The sequence below is a fragment of the Salvia splendens genome, chromosome 17, assembly GCF_004379255.2.
Source record: "Salvia splendens isolate huo1 chromosome 17, SspV2, whole genome shotgun sequence".
Classification (NCBI taxonomy): domain Eukaryota; kingdom Viridiplantae; phylum Streptophyta; class Magnoliopsida; order Lamiales; family Lamiaceae; genus Salvia; species Salvia splendens.
Window position 1 is genome coordinate 22,474,758 of NC_056048.1, and position 16,655 is coordinate 22,491,412.

At 34.8% G+C, this 16,655-nt stretch overlaps 2 protein-coding genes across 2 annotated transcripts; both read right to left on the reverse strand.

The window, feature by feature from the left end:
• Positions 1-785: 785 nt before the first annotated feature.
• LOC121774478 (ethylene-responsive transcription factor ERF071-like) lies at positions 786-1,604 on the reverse strand. The gene has a single exon (XM_042171344.1). It carries the CDS (start codon positions 1,602-1,604, stop codon positions 786-788), a length of 819 nt encoding a protein of 272 aa, XP_042027278.1.
• Positions 1,605-7,131: 5,527 nt separating this feature from the next.
• On the reverse strand, positions 7,132-10,030 carry LOC121775395 (ubiquitin-conjugating enzyme E2 28-like). Its single transcript, XM_042172478.1, has 5 exons — positions 9,895-10,030; positions 9,687-9,772; positions 8,577-8,704; positions 7,761-7,865; positions 7,132-7,541 (listed from the first exon to the last, which is right to left on the reverse strand). The coding sequence occupies exons 2-5, from the start codon at positions 9,754-9,756 to the stop codon at positions 7,398-7,400; spliced, it is 447 nt and encodes a 148-aa protein (XP_042028412.1). The 5' UTR covers positions 9,757-9,772; positions 9,895-10,030; the 3' UTR covers positions 7,132-7,397.
• Between the last annotated feature and the right edge of the window lie 6,625 nt (positions 10,031-16,655).

The following is a 16,655-nucleotide window of genomic DNA, read 5'->3' on the forward strand; positions in this document are numbered from 1 at the left end:
ATTTAAACCCTTTTCATGGATATTGCTTATTTTTTTTAAAGCAATTAATGTAGTACACTACATATATATAGCTACCTTTATAAATAATTTAGGAAGGGATTACATTCAAAATCTTATTGGCAATCGTGCGTGAAGATATAGATAAATCTTCCCGTATTTATATATACTACCACATAAATTAGCATAGTATATTCAAATGATTGTCAAATTAAAATGTACGAAAATATATATACAGTCACAATTTTCATTTCAAAAGACATTATTTAATATTATGGAGTAGTAAACTATTCAAAACGCATATCAAAATAAATTATAACAAATCATTGCTTTGATATTATATTTTTTTCTGTTTAATTTGGTATGTGACATTGAGAGACAGTTTAAAATAAACAACTTACTCTCATTTTAAATTAGAGATGGAACTTGAAAAATTATTTGTGTAACATTTTGTATAAATTTCGCGCGGCAATTTCCAGCGTTCAAATCTTAATTGACTCTAATTATTTCAGATCTTTATTCGTACAAAGGGAAAAATCAATACGTATTTTTCAATACCAAACTAGGAAGGGAATATTATACAACTACTAAAAAAATCTAAAGTTCGATTAAAAATTCAAGCTGCATTTACGATTTATGTAGATTTATTACTACTACAATTCAATTACACTATGGTAAATTACATGAAATTGAAAATAATAAACTAAGGAAAAAAAATATTACTACTCGACTAACTAATAAACATTTATTACTATACTCCATATTTTTTCCCATTCACAAATTTTTTTTTAAATTAAGGAGCCAAAATCCCAAGCTAAGGATCCGAAATCGTCGATTTCTAGTTTAGATACACTAATATCGTCGCATATCAACGGCAAATCATCGAAATCGAAATGCTCCAAGAGTGAATCATAATCATCATCCAACGGCAGAGATTCTTCCCTCGAAACCTCGTACTCATTTTTCACATCATTTCCGTACAATCCCAACACCGAAATTGGCGAGCCGCCGCCGCCGTCGATTATTTCCACATTGTCGGAATATTTCGTGCTCTCCGGAGAAGCCCGCTCCGGCGGCGCTCTCATGAAATTCGTGACGGCGTTGTGGCCGCGTATCTCGATCGCCGCCTTGTCGTACGCCATCGCCGCCTCCTCCGCCGTGCCGAATGTCCCCAGCCAAACCCTCGCCCGCCGCGCCGGATCCCGAATCTCCGCCGACCATTTCCCCCACGGCCGCCGCCTCACGCCTCGGAATTTCCTTCCCTCACCACTCTCCGCCGCTGGCAACGGCGCCGGGGGCCGCTTGTTTTTCTTCTTCGCGCCTGATTTTCCGGCGTTTTCTCTGTCGCCGGCACGGCGGCGGACCGGCGCCTGATGGCCGCAGTGGTGGGCCCTCTCCAGCCGAATCTCGTTGATGTGGCGGCGGACCTGGCGGCCGCAGGTGTAGTCGCTCTCGTCGCCGGAGGAGTCGGTGGCGTCGCCGTCCGTCACGAAGATCCTCACCACGCGCGGCGCGTGGCACGGCGCGGCGCCGCCGCCGCATTGGAGGCGCTTTGTGGTGACATTTTTATGTTCCGAATATTTGATGGGTAAATATTTTGAAGTCATTGTGAAACATAGAAGTGAGAAATAAAAGTGAAAGAAAGAGAAATGAGAAATTATTTGTAACTGATGAAGATTAAGAAGAGATTAAGAGGAATTAAGAAGTTTCGAAATGAATAGTGGAGAGTGAGATTCTGTGTATATTTATAAGGGGGAAAGTGAAGAAGAGAGTATATAATCCTAACTCAGTGGAGTCAATTAATTTTACCTTTTCTTTAGCAGAAAATTAGTATCTTCGCAACTGAATCAATTTGAATTTGAAGGATTCAATTAATTCATTTTTCTCAATTTACACTTTTTATCAGATCCGGACAGTCCACGTTACTGATTTTTTAAGTATTTTTCTCAATATACAGTATTTGCGGTATACCGTGTTATTTGCGGTATATACAGTAAATTTGCGGTATGATGCGGTATAACGCGGTATATACAAAATGCATACCTTTACCGTACCTAAAACTGTCGGTACGGTATGATACCGTACCGAAAAGTACGGTATACCGAAAATTCGGTATTTTCGGTATTTTTTCAATACGGTAAGTGCAGTATTTCGGTATTTCGATATATTTTCCCTGCCCTACTTTAGGCTCGATAATTTAGGTAGTTTCATCTACAACCACAAAATCGGCTTCTTTTCAAGGTTTAATCTTTCCAAAATACAATAAGACATAATCATTATATTTCAACTACATCATAAAGCACATCTTTCCAATGTTCAATTTTCTGTTATTGAAGAATCATTAAGGTTGGTTGAATAGTAAAATTTTCACTAGCGAAATATTTATATAAAGGAATCTGATAATTTGTATTTTGAAATAAATTGAAGAGAGTAAATAAATATGTACTCCTTTTGTCTCATTGTCTCATTAAAAATAAGATATTTTTCTTTTTGGGTTGTCTAATTTAAAATGAAATGTTTTCTAAAATGAAAACAACATCATTTCTACTTTTTATTCTTTCTTATTTTACTTTTTTTCATTAACTTATAACATAATACTATATAAAATCTCTTGTAAAAAAATAAATGTTTATATTTATTGCCCCAGAGAGTATGTAATAAAAAGGAAATCAAAGAGGTGTAGTAATAAGTGTGGGCAGTGGAAAACTTGAGCTTAAAGCAAAAGAAAGAAAGACACATCGCCAGCCTCAATAAATATGTTGATTTTGTACATATTTGATTTTTGGAAACTATTCATTATATACCATATTATTGTCATATCCCGTACGAATAGTACTCCACTGACTGTACCTTTGTAGGGGTAAATATTAGTAATACTATATCTGAAAATGTGTAGCCCTATTTTAATAAAAAATTTACTCCATATTATAGAATATAGATATCTAGAGAACACATTATATTTTAAAGAGTAAAAGCTAAAACTGGTCCTGAACATATGCACATTTTATGATTTTGGTCTTATACTTTATTTTTTGAATTTTTGCATCCTAAACATTTCAACTCATATCACAATTGGTTCTACACTAACAATTCCGTCAAATTTTAAACGGGTTTAGCCTGATTTTGACCGATTTTGATGGTTTTAACAGTCTCATTCGGGTTAAAACCGTTTACAAATCGGTCAAAATCGGGTTAAAACCACTTAAAATTGACGGAATTGTTAGTGTAGGACCAATTGTGATACGAGTTGAAATGTTCAGGATGCAAAAATTTAAAAGATAAAGTATATGACCAAAATCGTAAAATGGACATATGCCCAGGACCAATTTTGGCCTTTACTCTATTTTAAATTTAAAACAATAATCATTCCTTTATCTATTCTTATGGTTTTTTTGCCTACTTTTGTGATGGCTTGAACCCATAACATGTTCGGTGGAGGAAAATCGTCTTACCAACTGAACTATGTTTAATTGTTAAACGAATTTGTTGAATTTATGATTATAGTTTAATTATGGATTAATAGTAATATAATCACTAAATTTAGTAAATTTCTAATCACTTGTTTACTATTTGATGAATGAAATACTAACGAATTTTCAAAACTTCGTAATGTTCTTATAAAACACTATTTTTCGGTCATGTTCAAAAACGACATTTCATTAAAATAAGTACTCCATTTATTTTTATCAATCTTCTTATTTCAATGAAAATACATAATTTTGAATATCACTAAAAAAATGCAATTTGTATATGAATGAGATAATTGAAACCATGCAAAATTAATATCCTGATTTGAAACTTATGTGCCCAGTGCAAAAAACTTATTTTTTCAAAAATTGAGATGCAATTACTTGCGTTAGAAAATTTTTAAGAATAACAACAAGTTACTCCAAGTGATAAATGATACTACTAATAAATAGTTAGAGTATAGATAAAGTAAAGTAAGTAAGATAATAATATATATACGACTCTCTTCTATATTATTCTCCCTCTTACTTTATTTTCTCTCCACTTTAACTATTTATTATCATCTTTGCAAAACAACAGCAAAAAAGAAACGCCTCACTTGTAGTGGGACAGATGGAGTAAGATGCAAAAGAAAAAGTTCCTAAATTAAGGACAAATTAACTTAATCTTTTATTTTTTAGGACGCTTCCATTTGTGTCATCTACTTTTAATTGGAACACCAATAATAATGACGTTTTTAAAGTGTTGGTGGCATATTTAGAAACACAAATTAGCGACCTTAATTGCATTAAAAAGTGTCTGAAACTCTCTCCGGAAACTGTGTGTGCTTTTTTGCTTGGTCAAGCTTCTCAAACCCAGAGAATCCGCTAGATCACAAGGTCTAGGAACTCAGAGGATCCTGGAAGTCTCGGTCGTCGGACACACAAATTCCACGTTCAAAACCCTCAACCCTCTATACTATGAATTAGTACATGGAAGTAGAGATCGATCTCACGAAGACAGATGCGTAAGAATGCATTTAAAAGACTCTGGAAAGGGGGTTGGCTGCTGCCACGCAATTTTGGGGTTGAGAAAATTATAACTAGGCTGGGGAATGAAAATTGGCTGACACTAAACCTAGGAAACAGAGAATATCATGCAAGCATGGAACATCATCTTAACTTCAATATCTCAATAAACTTCCTCGACCTAGCAAACCGCTATCTAATCTAGCTAAACAGGAATCAAACATGCAGTGGGGACCATTTCCCGAAAACAGTAAAGTACGGATGAAAAGCTGCAAATAACTAACTATGAATTTAACCAACAACGTTCTGCATCTCGTCACCTGATTCAAGCTCGAACATGGAGAAAACAGAGTAATAACCCAGATTCAAACAGAACTTAATAATTCGGACGTCGGAAAGAGCCGATTAATTGGAAACCGAACAGATCTACTTCTACTAGACGAAGTAAACAAAAACACAGAAACGAGTCATCAAAATTCATACAAAATCAACCAACTCTGTTTCAGATCCACACGTCGAACGCTTAATCCACTCCGGATCCAAGCAATCCGAACCCAACTACGATAAAAAAACAACTCCATGAATTCCGATTTAACAAATCCACTCCGATCAACAACAATACAACCACGATTCAATTCCAATTCACCAGATCAAGTGTGAAAAGCATCCATTCAAGTAAACAACTCCAAACTCAGAATCAAACATCATCAAAACTCAAAATCAACATCATCATGACAGAAAATAGAAATTCCATAGATAGATAAACAAGGTTCAACAAATAACCAAAGCCGAGCTTCGAACAGCGAAGACTCGGTAGAATTCTGAACAGAAAAATGAAATGAAAGAGGATAAATTGTTTCTTCGCCCTACACGAAGACGGTGGTACACAATAGCCAACTGAAAATGAACCTAACCTCTATAGATTCCCGATCACCCCAAGTGTGTGTAGAAGTGTGTGAAAATGAGCTGAGAGCCAAAAGTATATCCCCCAAAAATCCCCTCCGAAAATTATTCTCATGTATGTTGCGTGCTCTCCCTTTTATAGAAGTGGAGGCGATCTTCTAGAAGCTTTCTCTTGAATTCTCCGTTCTGCCCTCCAGCTAATGATCTCCTCCTTCTGGCAATTTTTCTTCATTCTGCTCACTTTCTCGCCAATTTCCTTCGCCAGGTGATTATCTTCTTTCCTTCCTGGACCTGGCGATTTCTTCCACACATCTGGCTTAAAAGATGTGTTAGACCCCGTAAATTGTTGAATTTAACCCTATAACCGATGCATGAAATTACCCTTATCAGTGTCCTTAATGATTTTTTTATTATTATAGTATCGATCAAAATTTCAATATATATCATGATTTAAATAGCTATTATCTTATTATTAGCGTACAAACCCGTTTAGGTAAGTAGTTGGGTTAGTTCTCATAATGATTGGCCTAAGTTAAATTAGATGATGATGAGACTTCCTCACCAGTTGATTAAAAAAAAGATGAAGACACCAAAAAATTATTTATGCATGAAAATGTCCGAAACAATGTCTGTTTTAACTTAATTTGATTCCATCTAGAGTGATGAAACACGCCATTAAAAGTCGCCGCTTCTTACATTAAAATCATGTTTTATATAACTATCTATTTCAATAATTTAAGACTCTGCTATATTATTCCTTATACATTTTCTAGAATTAAAATTTCAGTGCATGTATATGAAGTGAGTTGACATATATATTTTTAATGAAAACCTCACATAGTATATATTGGTCAACTTAGGAGAATTAAATGGTCATGGTCCTATTTATATATACATTTTTATATCTTAAAATGATTAGTCAAAAATATGGCGTAAACTTTATCATGGTTTATCTATCAGTTCTCATCCACCAAATGTAATTTAGCCAATTTATCTGAATTATACCTAAGATCGAGACATCGTCATATCTGATGTTTTGATGCACGAACTAGTGAATATCAAGAGGCGATGTGGACGGTAATTGGCCCCTTTTTCTGATATCAGTTTCTAATATTTTCTCAACGATTTTCACATAGCTCCATCAATAGCCATCTGTGAAGTTGTCATTGTCCCCGCTGCATTTTGCAATGGCTAGGCCTATGGAGGTGATCGAGAAGGTGGCGCCGCTACAGTGTCCACCCTTGGCTTAGACAAGCGATCTGCAATAGCAAGATCCCAGCAGCACCCATGTACTCGATCGTCCACGTCAAGAAGGGAGAAATTATAAACCTAGCATGGTATTTTGCGCGGACATTGAAAATATTGGATCATCCAAATATTCCTCAATCGAGAGATGCATGATCTCTATCTCTCAACAAACGGTACAACCCAAGAAGAAGAGAGGAATTAGGGCTTCGATGGAGGCAAAAGAGAGTTTTTTTCGATTCCACCGCAGGAGAAAGCTCAGTCAGATTGCAACACTAACCCTTACTCACTGATAGTTTGCTCAGCAATCTTAATTCTTGATTCAGAACAATCATGGGAAAATAGAGATAAATAAAAGCTCATCTTTTCAACATTTTAGTGCTGCTTTTCAAAATATACTCATAAAAAAAGTATTTTGTGGTAAAAAAAAAAGTGGGTACAGATACAGATAAAACTGGAAATGAATGACATTAGAATGAAAAAGTAATGACCATAAACAACAAATAAGAAATGAGGTCCACAAAGATATAGTATTATACTTGTAGATAAATAGTATATTGATCAAACAAGATCAATAAACAAATCCAGTTTCAGCAAAAAAACAAGATCAATTGACAAAATCCAGTCATTCTTGAATAGAGATTCCATACGAACAATTCAAACCATCATTGCTTGTAAGTTCCAAGCTCTTCTTACAAGGGTCCGAACCAAGAACATGGCCAAGAACGATATAATTTGTACATAAATGCAAATCAAGCCATCGGGGGGCACGCCATACTAACCCATGGCGTACTTCTGGGTCCAGCTCCTAGCAGTCTGCTCGTACTTAGACCTGTCTGTCTTGTACATGTGTGCGATTTCAGGCACCAGGGGGTCGTCGGGGTTAGGGTCCGTCAAAAGTGAGCAGATTGAGAGCAGCACCTGAAAGTATACATATAATGAACTCACGTAGAAATAAAGGGAAGTATACTCACCTGAAATTATACATTCAACAAGTTTTTATGAAACATATCTGTTTACTATCACATTCATGACCATGAGAAAACAAATGTTATTGAGATGATGGAAGAATTAACTATTGGAATAGGGAAGAGTGCATATTAGGGTGTTAATTGCCGTTATGGTATGTATCATCTGTACCTTGGAAATTGTCAAGGCGGGGCTCCACTGTTCTTTCAAGATATCAAGGCAAATGCTCCCATTGCTGTTAATATTGGGGTGAAAAACTTTTGTTCTGAATGCTACCTGCAAAACACAACAAAGAAACGTTAAGAGACAAGTTTACTTCAAGATCTCACATACACAAAAAGGAGGAAAATAAGGCATGGGCCACACCCAAAGGTGTTGGGCTGGTTGGTTCATCTTTAACTGATTCAAGTAATACTGCTCAATTTCAATACTCTCATTTTCATAGAGCACTTCCAGCATGTGATTGCATCATTCTAAAACGCGTTCTAGAAACCATGGAGAAGTGAGAAGGTAAAGAATATAAATGCTGAAATTTTAAAGCCTATATAGGAAGGCGTCAAAGGGGGAAAATAACAACTTTCCATTAGACCTCTGTTCAGGTTCCAATAAATAATAACAAGAATCTGTGAACAAGAGACAATATTTCAATAGCTCACTCAATTATTTCTACCAATTACTAGACATGGCATATCACTATTGTTCTGTGATGATTAATTAAGATTGATTTCTGATGAAAACTAGTTGCTTTACACTACAGTCAGATGAAGTTATATGAAATCTTTGTTCAGTTTGCATCACCAAATACCAAGTGGAATTTGTCTTGGTATTAAAAGGAAGCAGAAGATTAGAGTACAATCCATTGGAATTATAAAATGTCAGGGCAACAAGAAAATCACTTGACAAGAACCAAAACAGTTTTAAGACAACAACTAAATCAGATATAAATTAGACTAGTTATTCCTAATTAATTATTCAAAGATGCCATACCTTTGGAGGTTTGAATGGGTAATCAGGGGGAAAATGAATGGTGACTAAAAACACCCCTCCTGCATAAGGACTATCTTGTGGACCCATTATGGTGGCTTGCCAGTGAAACATGTCTTCACCAACAGGTCCTGTCGACAGAAGAAAGGAAGGTTAAGATAGCTATTAACTGAAAGAGTTGACACACAGTTGCAAGTGAAAAGCATAAGCATGGTCTTGCCTGAACAACAATTGTTTAAAAATACAACTGGTATAAAGTCAAAGCTAGAAAACAAGGAATGTCAGAGGAAAATCTGAATACACATCAAAACCAAATGAGTACACTTGAGAGGGTAGTAAAATGGTTGGAACACTGAAGAAGACAATTGCGAAAAAGCAAGAAAATGAATCAGAGAAATGCCCAAGCCATTGACATAGAGGTTATGAAGATTAACATAGCTCTCACTGGCTAGCTTTCCAGTCTAGGTACTAGACAGGTAAAATACGGTATGCACCATAGTTCTTGTACGGCATTTCATATGATTATTGAGATGTGAAAATGCAAAATCTGCAAACACTGTAATTCGTAAAAGTTATGCAACATAATATGATTGAACCTCACAAGTTGCTAGCATATACTACTATACATCAACCGTGCAGAATTACACCCGACAACTAGCAGGATAATATGTCCCCCAAATATCTATCAAAATCTCAATGGCACCAGCTAATGTAGAGAAAGCCCCTGAGAAATTACTTTCTTTTAGCCTTGCCAATGAACAGGAGCATCACCACAAAGTTCGGCAAAAAAAATACCACTAATCATTTTGCACAAAGGAAGAACTAATCACTCAAATCTTTTTACTGATTAAAAAGCTTTTTTCTTGGTAACTTCCAATTCGTGTCAAAACCAATACTAATCGAGATGCTGGCCAACAAATTAGCACGGAGAATATTGAATTTACTACCCAGAAAAATTGATCGAAACAACAAAATTCAACAAACCCACATGAAATATATTCGTCTACCATTTACAAACACGCATATATCCATATTTCGCAGATCAACAAACACACGACAAAAAAGACAAAAGCAAATTGAACAAATTAACAAAGATTAACCCCAAAAAAATACCTGCGCTGCAGGAAGTCGGGGGATCTTTTTGCAAATCCTTAAGCTCCTTCAAGATCCGTTTCGAAGCCATCGCGCAAGAATCAGATCTGCCGAATTGAATTCAAGGGCAAAAATCGAAGCCCACAAATAAAAATGAGATATTTAAGACAGCCCTGCAAATATAACGTTGCGTATATATACGAGAGAAAAAAAAAACTTTATTTTTTACTTTTTCTCCCCCTAATTTCTTCTGGTTCAGCCTCCGCCGCTGCTTCTTGACGCTAGGGAAGAATATAGTGCGACTTTTTATTATGTGCAATTTTTTTTATAAAGTAATAATCAGATATTAAAATAGTGTGAATCACTTTAATTGTAAATTTGGAATTCTAATGATGATAATTTAGTGACCGGATATTTTCATATCTTCCGTCATTCTAAATACTCATGAGTCTATGTTTAAAATATCACATCCAATCATTACTCATTTTCATTTTACAGTTGATCAATCTAGGGGTGAGGTAAAAAAACGAAAATCGAATATTCGAACCGAACCAAATCGAAATTTTGAAATTCGGTTCGATTTTTTTTTGGTTTTTCGGTTCTGTTAGATTTTGAAAATTCAAAAATTTTGGTTTTTCAGTTCGGGCGAAAAAAAAAACCGAAAAACCAAAGAACAGAATTATATTTTAAATATAATATTATATATATACTATTAATTTAATATATTATTTTTATAATATATATAGAGGAGTGTTATATTGTTAACTCAATACTTAATTGTTAACTACAACTAAATAATAGTCATTAGATATTCAAATTAATGGCCTAGATCGTCAGCCCAGAAATGTCAATACGATAAAAAAATGTCAATACGGGTATTAAGGTCAATTTACAACAAATTAGTTGTAACTAACTTTTGAAAAATATCCAATAACTTTAAAACGCATATAACTTTCTCGATTTAAATTATTTTTCCGCACAACATATATAGAATTAAAGATAATTTCATAAGGATTCTACCGAAATCTCACTTGCATATGTTCTGATGTCAAAATTTGAAAAAAAATTCAAAAATTTTCAATTTTTTCGTACAGCAACAAATGTCAACATGGTATATAAAATATGTCAATATATTACATGTAGAATGTCAATATAAGCAATGTGTTAACATTCTCAAAGCATTGTGTTGGCATTCTCAAAGCATTGTGTTGATATTTTTGAAACATTATATTGACATTTTCATCCAAAACCCTAATTTGGTAGTTTTTTTATCTTTTTCGATTTAATTAATAAAAATGAAATTTACACGTGGCAAATTGTAGACCACAAGTTTTCTAAAATCCTATGATCTTAAATTAGTTGTAGTTAGCAATTAAATGATAAATTAGTAATTGATCACTCCCATATATATATATATAGGGATGTATTCATTTCCTTTTCCTATATTTCCTCCTTTTTCCTTCTTAATATCAGTCATTAGATTAGATAAATGGACGGTCAAGATCAACATTGGGTAATTAATCTCGTGTTGCATTATTTGTCCTATTTTGTGCATTATGAGGGTACAATAGTCATCTAATAATGGCTGGAAACCGCTACGAATAATGCACCACATGGTCACGAGTAATGCATATAATTGACTATATAATGCACAATATGTGAACTGTAATGCATACGAATAAGATGTACCATGTTATGATGTTTGGACACACGTTTCTTGTTTCCCCTAAGGGTTTAATAAGCTTAGGTGCTAGGGTATAGTACGTAGACACGTATGTAATCTTCACATGGTAACGAGTAATGGATATAATTGACTATATAATGCACAATTTGTGAACTGCAATGCATACGAACAAGATGTGCTGTGTTATGATGTTTGACACACGTTTCTTATTTCCCCTAAGGGTTTAATAAGCTTAGGGGCTAGGGTATAGTACGTACGCATTAATAACAAATTATAAAACGATACGAATAATTCACCAAATTGTCACGAGTAATGCATATAATTGACTATATAATGCACAATATGTGAACTGCAATGCATACGAATAAGATGTACCATGTTATGATGTTTGGACACACGTTTCTTGTTTCCCCTAAGGGTTTAATAAGCTTAGGGGCTAGGGTATAGTACGTAGACACGTATGTAATCTTCACATGGTAACGAGTAATGGATATAATTGACTATATAATGCACAATTTGTGAACTGCAATGCATACGAACAAGATGTGCTGTGTTATGATGTTTGACACAAGTTTCTTGTTTCCCCTAAGGGTTTAATAAGCTTAGGGGCTAGGGTATAGTACGTACGCATTAATAACAAATTATAAAACGATACGAATAATTCACCAAATTGTCACGAGTAATGGATGTTATTAACTATATAATGCACAATATGTGAACTGCAATGCATACGAATAAGATGTACCATGTTATGATGTTTGACACACGTTTCTTGTTTACCCTAAGGGTTTAATAAGCTTAGTGGCTAGGGTATAGTACGTAGACATTACTAAATGCACGTATGTAATCTTCAATCCGTTGATTAACCCATATACACAATACCTCTAATAATGCAAAATATACTGAGATAATGACAATTAACAGCTACATAATGCACTACCTAAACCAAATAATGCACATACGTATATTCCAATAACAACAATTTGTTAGTAATGTCTACGTACTATACCCTAGCCCCTAAGCTTATTAAACCCTTAGGGGAAACAAGAAACGTGTGTCAAAAATCATAACATGGTACATCTTATTCGTATGCATTGCAGTTCACATATTGTGCATTGTATAGTTAATAACATCCATTACTCGTGACAATTTGGTGAATTATTCGTATCGTTTTATAATTTGTTATTAATGCGTACGTACTATACCCTAGCCCCTAAGCTTATTAAACCCTTAGGGGAAACAAGAAACGTGTGTCAAACATCATAACACAGCATATCTTGTTCGTATGCATTGCAGTTCACAAATTGTGCATTATATAGTCAATTATATCCATTACTCGTTACTATGTGAAGATTACATACGTGTCTACGTACTATACCCTAGCCCCTAAGCTTATTAAACCCTTAGGAGGAACAAGAAACATGTGTCCAAACATCATAACATGGTACATCTTATTCGTATGCATTGCAGTTCACATATTGTGCATTATATAGTCAATTATATGCATTACTCGTGACCATGTGGTGCATTATTCGCAGATACCAAAATGTGGCAGTTACTTTTCCGTCAAATGTCAATAATAACCCTGTAATGCATACAACCACCTTCTATAATGCAACACGGAACCAGTTTTATAGAATCAATCTGATCCGTTGATGCCTTAGATCTAACGCGTAATATTAAGAAGGAAAAAGGATCTAAGATGTGAAAAGGAGAATAACGCTCCCCTATATATATATATATATATGGATGTATTCATTTCCTTTTCCTATATTTCCTCCTTTTTCCTTCTTAATATCAGCCATTAGATTAGAGAAATGGACGGTCAAGATCAACATTGAGTAATTATTCCCGTGTTGCATTATTTGTCCTATTTTGTGCATTATGAGGGTACAATAGTAATCTAATAATGGCTGGAAACCGCTACGAATAATGCACCACATGGTCACGAGTAATGCATATAATTGACTATATAATGCACAATATGTTAACTGCAATGCATACGAATAAGATGTACCATGTTATGATGTTTGGACACACGTTTCTTGTTTCCCCTAAGGGTTTAATAAGCTTAGGGGCTAGGGTATAGTACGTAGACACGTATGTAATCTTCACATGGTAACGAGTAATGGATATAATTGACTATATAATGCACAATTTGTGAACTGCAATGCATACGAACAAGATGTGCTGTGTTATGATGTTTGACACACGTTTCTTGTTTCCCCTAAGGGTTTAATAAGCTTAGGGGCTAGGGTATAGTACGTACGCATTAATAACAAATTATAAAACGATACGAATAATTCACCAAATTGTCACGAGTAATGGATGTTATTAACTATATAATGCACAATATGTGAACTGCAATGCATACGAATAAGATGTACCATGTTATGATGTTTGACACACGTTTCTTGTTTCCCCTAAGGGTTTAATAAGCTTAGAGGCTAGGGTATAGTACGTAGACATTACTAACAAATTGTTGTTATTGGAATATACGTATGTGCATTATTTGGTTTAGGTAGTGCATTATGTAGCTGTTAATTGTCATTATCTCAGTATATTATGCATTATTAGAGGTATTGTGTATATGGGTTAATCAACGGATTGAAGATTACATACGTGCATTTAGTAATGTCTACGTACTATACCCTAGCCCCTAAGCTTATTAAACCCTTAGGGGAAACAAGAAACGTGTGTCAAACATTATAACATGGTACATCTTATTCGTATGCATTGCAGTTCACATATTGTGCATTATATAGTTAATAACATCCATTACTCGTGACAATTTGGTGAATTATTCGTATCGTTTTATAATTTGTTATTAATGCGTACGTACTATACCCTAGCCCCTAAGCTTATTAAACCCTTAGGGGAAACAAGAAACGTGTGTCAAACATCATAACACAGCACATCTTGTTCGTATGCATTGCAGTTCACAAATTGTGCATTATATAGTCAATTATATCCATTACTCGTTACCATGTGAAGATTACATACGTGTCTACGTACTATACCCTAGCCCCTAAGCTTATTAAACCCTTAGGGGAAACAAGAAACGTGTGTCAAAAATCATAACATGGTACATCTTATTCGTATGCATTGCAGTTCACATATTGTGCATTATATAGTTAATAACATCCATTACTCGTGACAATTTGGTGAATTATTCGTATCGTTTTATAATTTGTTATTAATGCGTACGTACTATACCCTAGCCCCTAAGCTTATTAAACCCTTAGGGGAAACAAGAAACGTGTGTCAAACATCATAACACAGCACATCTTGTTCGTATGCATTGCAGTTCATAAATTGTGTATTATATAGTCAATTATATCCATTACTCGTTACCATGTGAAGATTACATACGTGTCTACGTACTATACCCTAGCCCCTAAGCTTATTAAACCCTTAGGGGAAACAAGAAACGTGTGTCCAAACATCATAACATGGTACATCTTATTCGTATGCATTGCAGTTCACATATTGTGCATTATATAGTCAATTATATGCATTACTCGTGACCATGTGGTGCATTATTCGCAGATACCAAAATGTGGCAGTTACTTTTCCGTCAAATGTCAATAATAACCCTGTAATGCATACAACCACCTTCTATAATGCAACACGGAACCAGTTTTATAGAATCAATCTGATCTGTTGATGCCTTAGATCTAACGCGTAATATTAAGAAGGAAAAAGGATCTAAGATGTGAAAAGGAGAATAACGCTCCCCTATATATATATATATATAGTATATATATATATATATATCTATATGAGTCCCATTATTCATAAATCCACTCTTAAAGACCGAACCACCGAACCATACCAAATTAGGGTTTTTAGATCTAGTTTTTTATGGATGAGAGGCACAAATTTATCAATTATTTTCGCCTTCATCACGAGTCTATTTTAATTCATCCGAAGGAAAATAAGTCATACTAACATGTTACGAAGATTTAACTTCATTTCAGTAGGTTTTTACTTCATTCCAGTCGGTTTTTACTTCATTCCAGTAGGATTATTACTTCATTCCAGTACGTAAATGCGGTTTCACCGTCGCGTGCCATTCTTTCTCTCTACAATATCTATCACCACCGCCACAACGCTGATATGGTGTAATAAACACATGGAATGATGTAATAAATTATTGGAATGAAGTATGTGTAGAAGCATTTGAAGTCCTACTGGAATGAAGTAAAAACCTTATCCAATGAAGTAATAACGTTTCTGAATGAAGTAATAAACGCACTTGAATAAATTGTATTTTTTAATGTAAATAAAGTAAAAACTCAGGTCAATGAATTCAAATGAAACATATGTTGAATCATTTCAAAACCTACTGGAAGAAAGTAAAAACATGTTGTAGTTTCAGGTATTACGTACGGAATGAAGTAATAAACCTATACAATGAAGTAAAATGGGCTTGTAATGAAGACCGAAAAATTTACACAGCAGCACATCTCATCAAAAAAACTAGATCTAATGGCCCAGATTTGGTCTCTAGTTCGGTCTTTAAAATTGGTTCGACATTGATCACAACTCTATATATATATATATATATATAGGGGAGCATTAATCTCCTTTTCATCTATTAGATCCTATTTTCTTCTTAATATTATCCGTTAGATCTAATGCATTAACGGATCAGATTGATTCTATAAATCTATATCCGTGTTGCATTATAGATGGTGGTTATATGCATTACAGGGGTAATGTAGACATTTGACGGAAACATGAACCGCCATATTTTGGTATATGCGAATTTTACGGGATTTGAAAACATCTGCCTCTTCTTCTTTCCTCATTCATTACGCACACAACCAAAACCACTCCATCCACTCCCTCCACTACCGCAAACCCTAGTTTTCACTCCCTGCCGCAGCGTTCGAAGAAATAGCAGCAGTGCACCAAAATATCTGCGACAACAAGCTACCGGCGTTAACAGCTGTTCCTAAACACCGACTCCTATCGACAAGGTGTGTTTCAAAAGGGATGTGGGCATGTTTTTTCCGCGATTTAGCATACCCGAATTGTTAAAATTGAAATTTTTAGTATGCGGAGGTGCAGAAATTTCTGAAATAACTTGTTCTTTGTTTATGTTTTTCTCTGAATATGTAGTGTAGATATTGGGTTCGGTTCAATAAACATCAATTCTGGTATCTTATGTTTTTTTGGTGTCTGCAGATCCAAAATGACTAAGAGGGGTCGACCGCTCTCTCAAGCATCAGAGGCCGCAGGTAAAAATTGCATCGGACTTAAACAATTCAGTATCTTATTTGTCGATTGTGTGAAAGGAT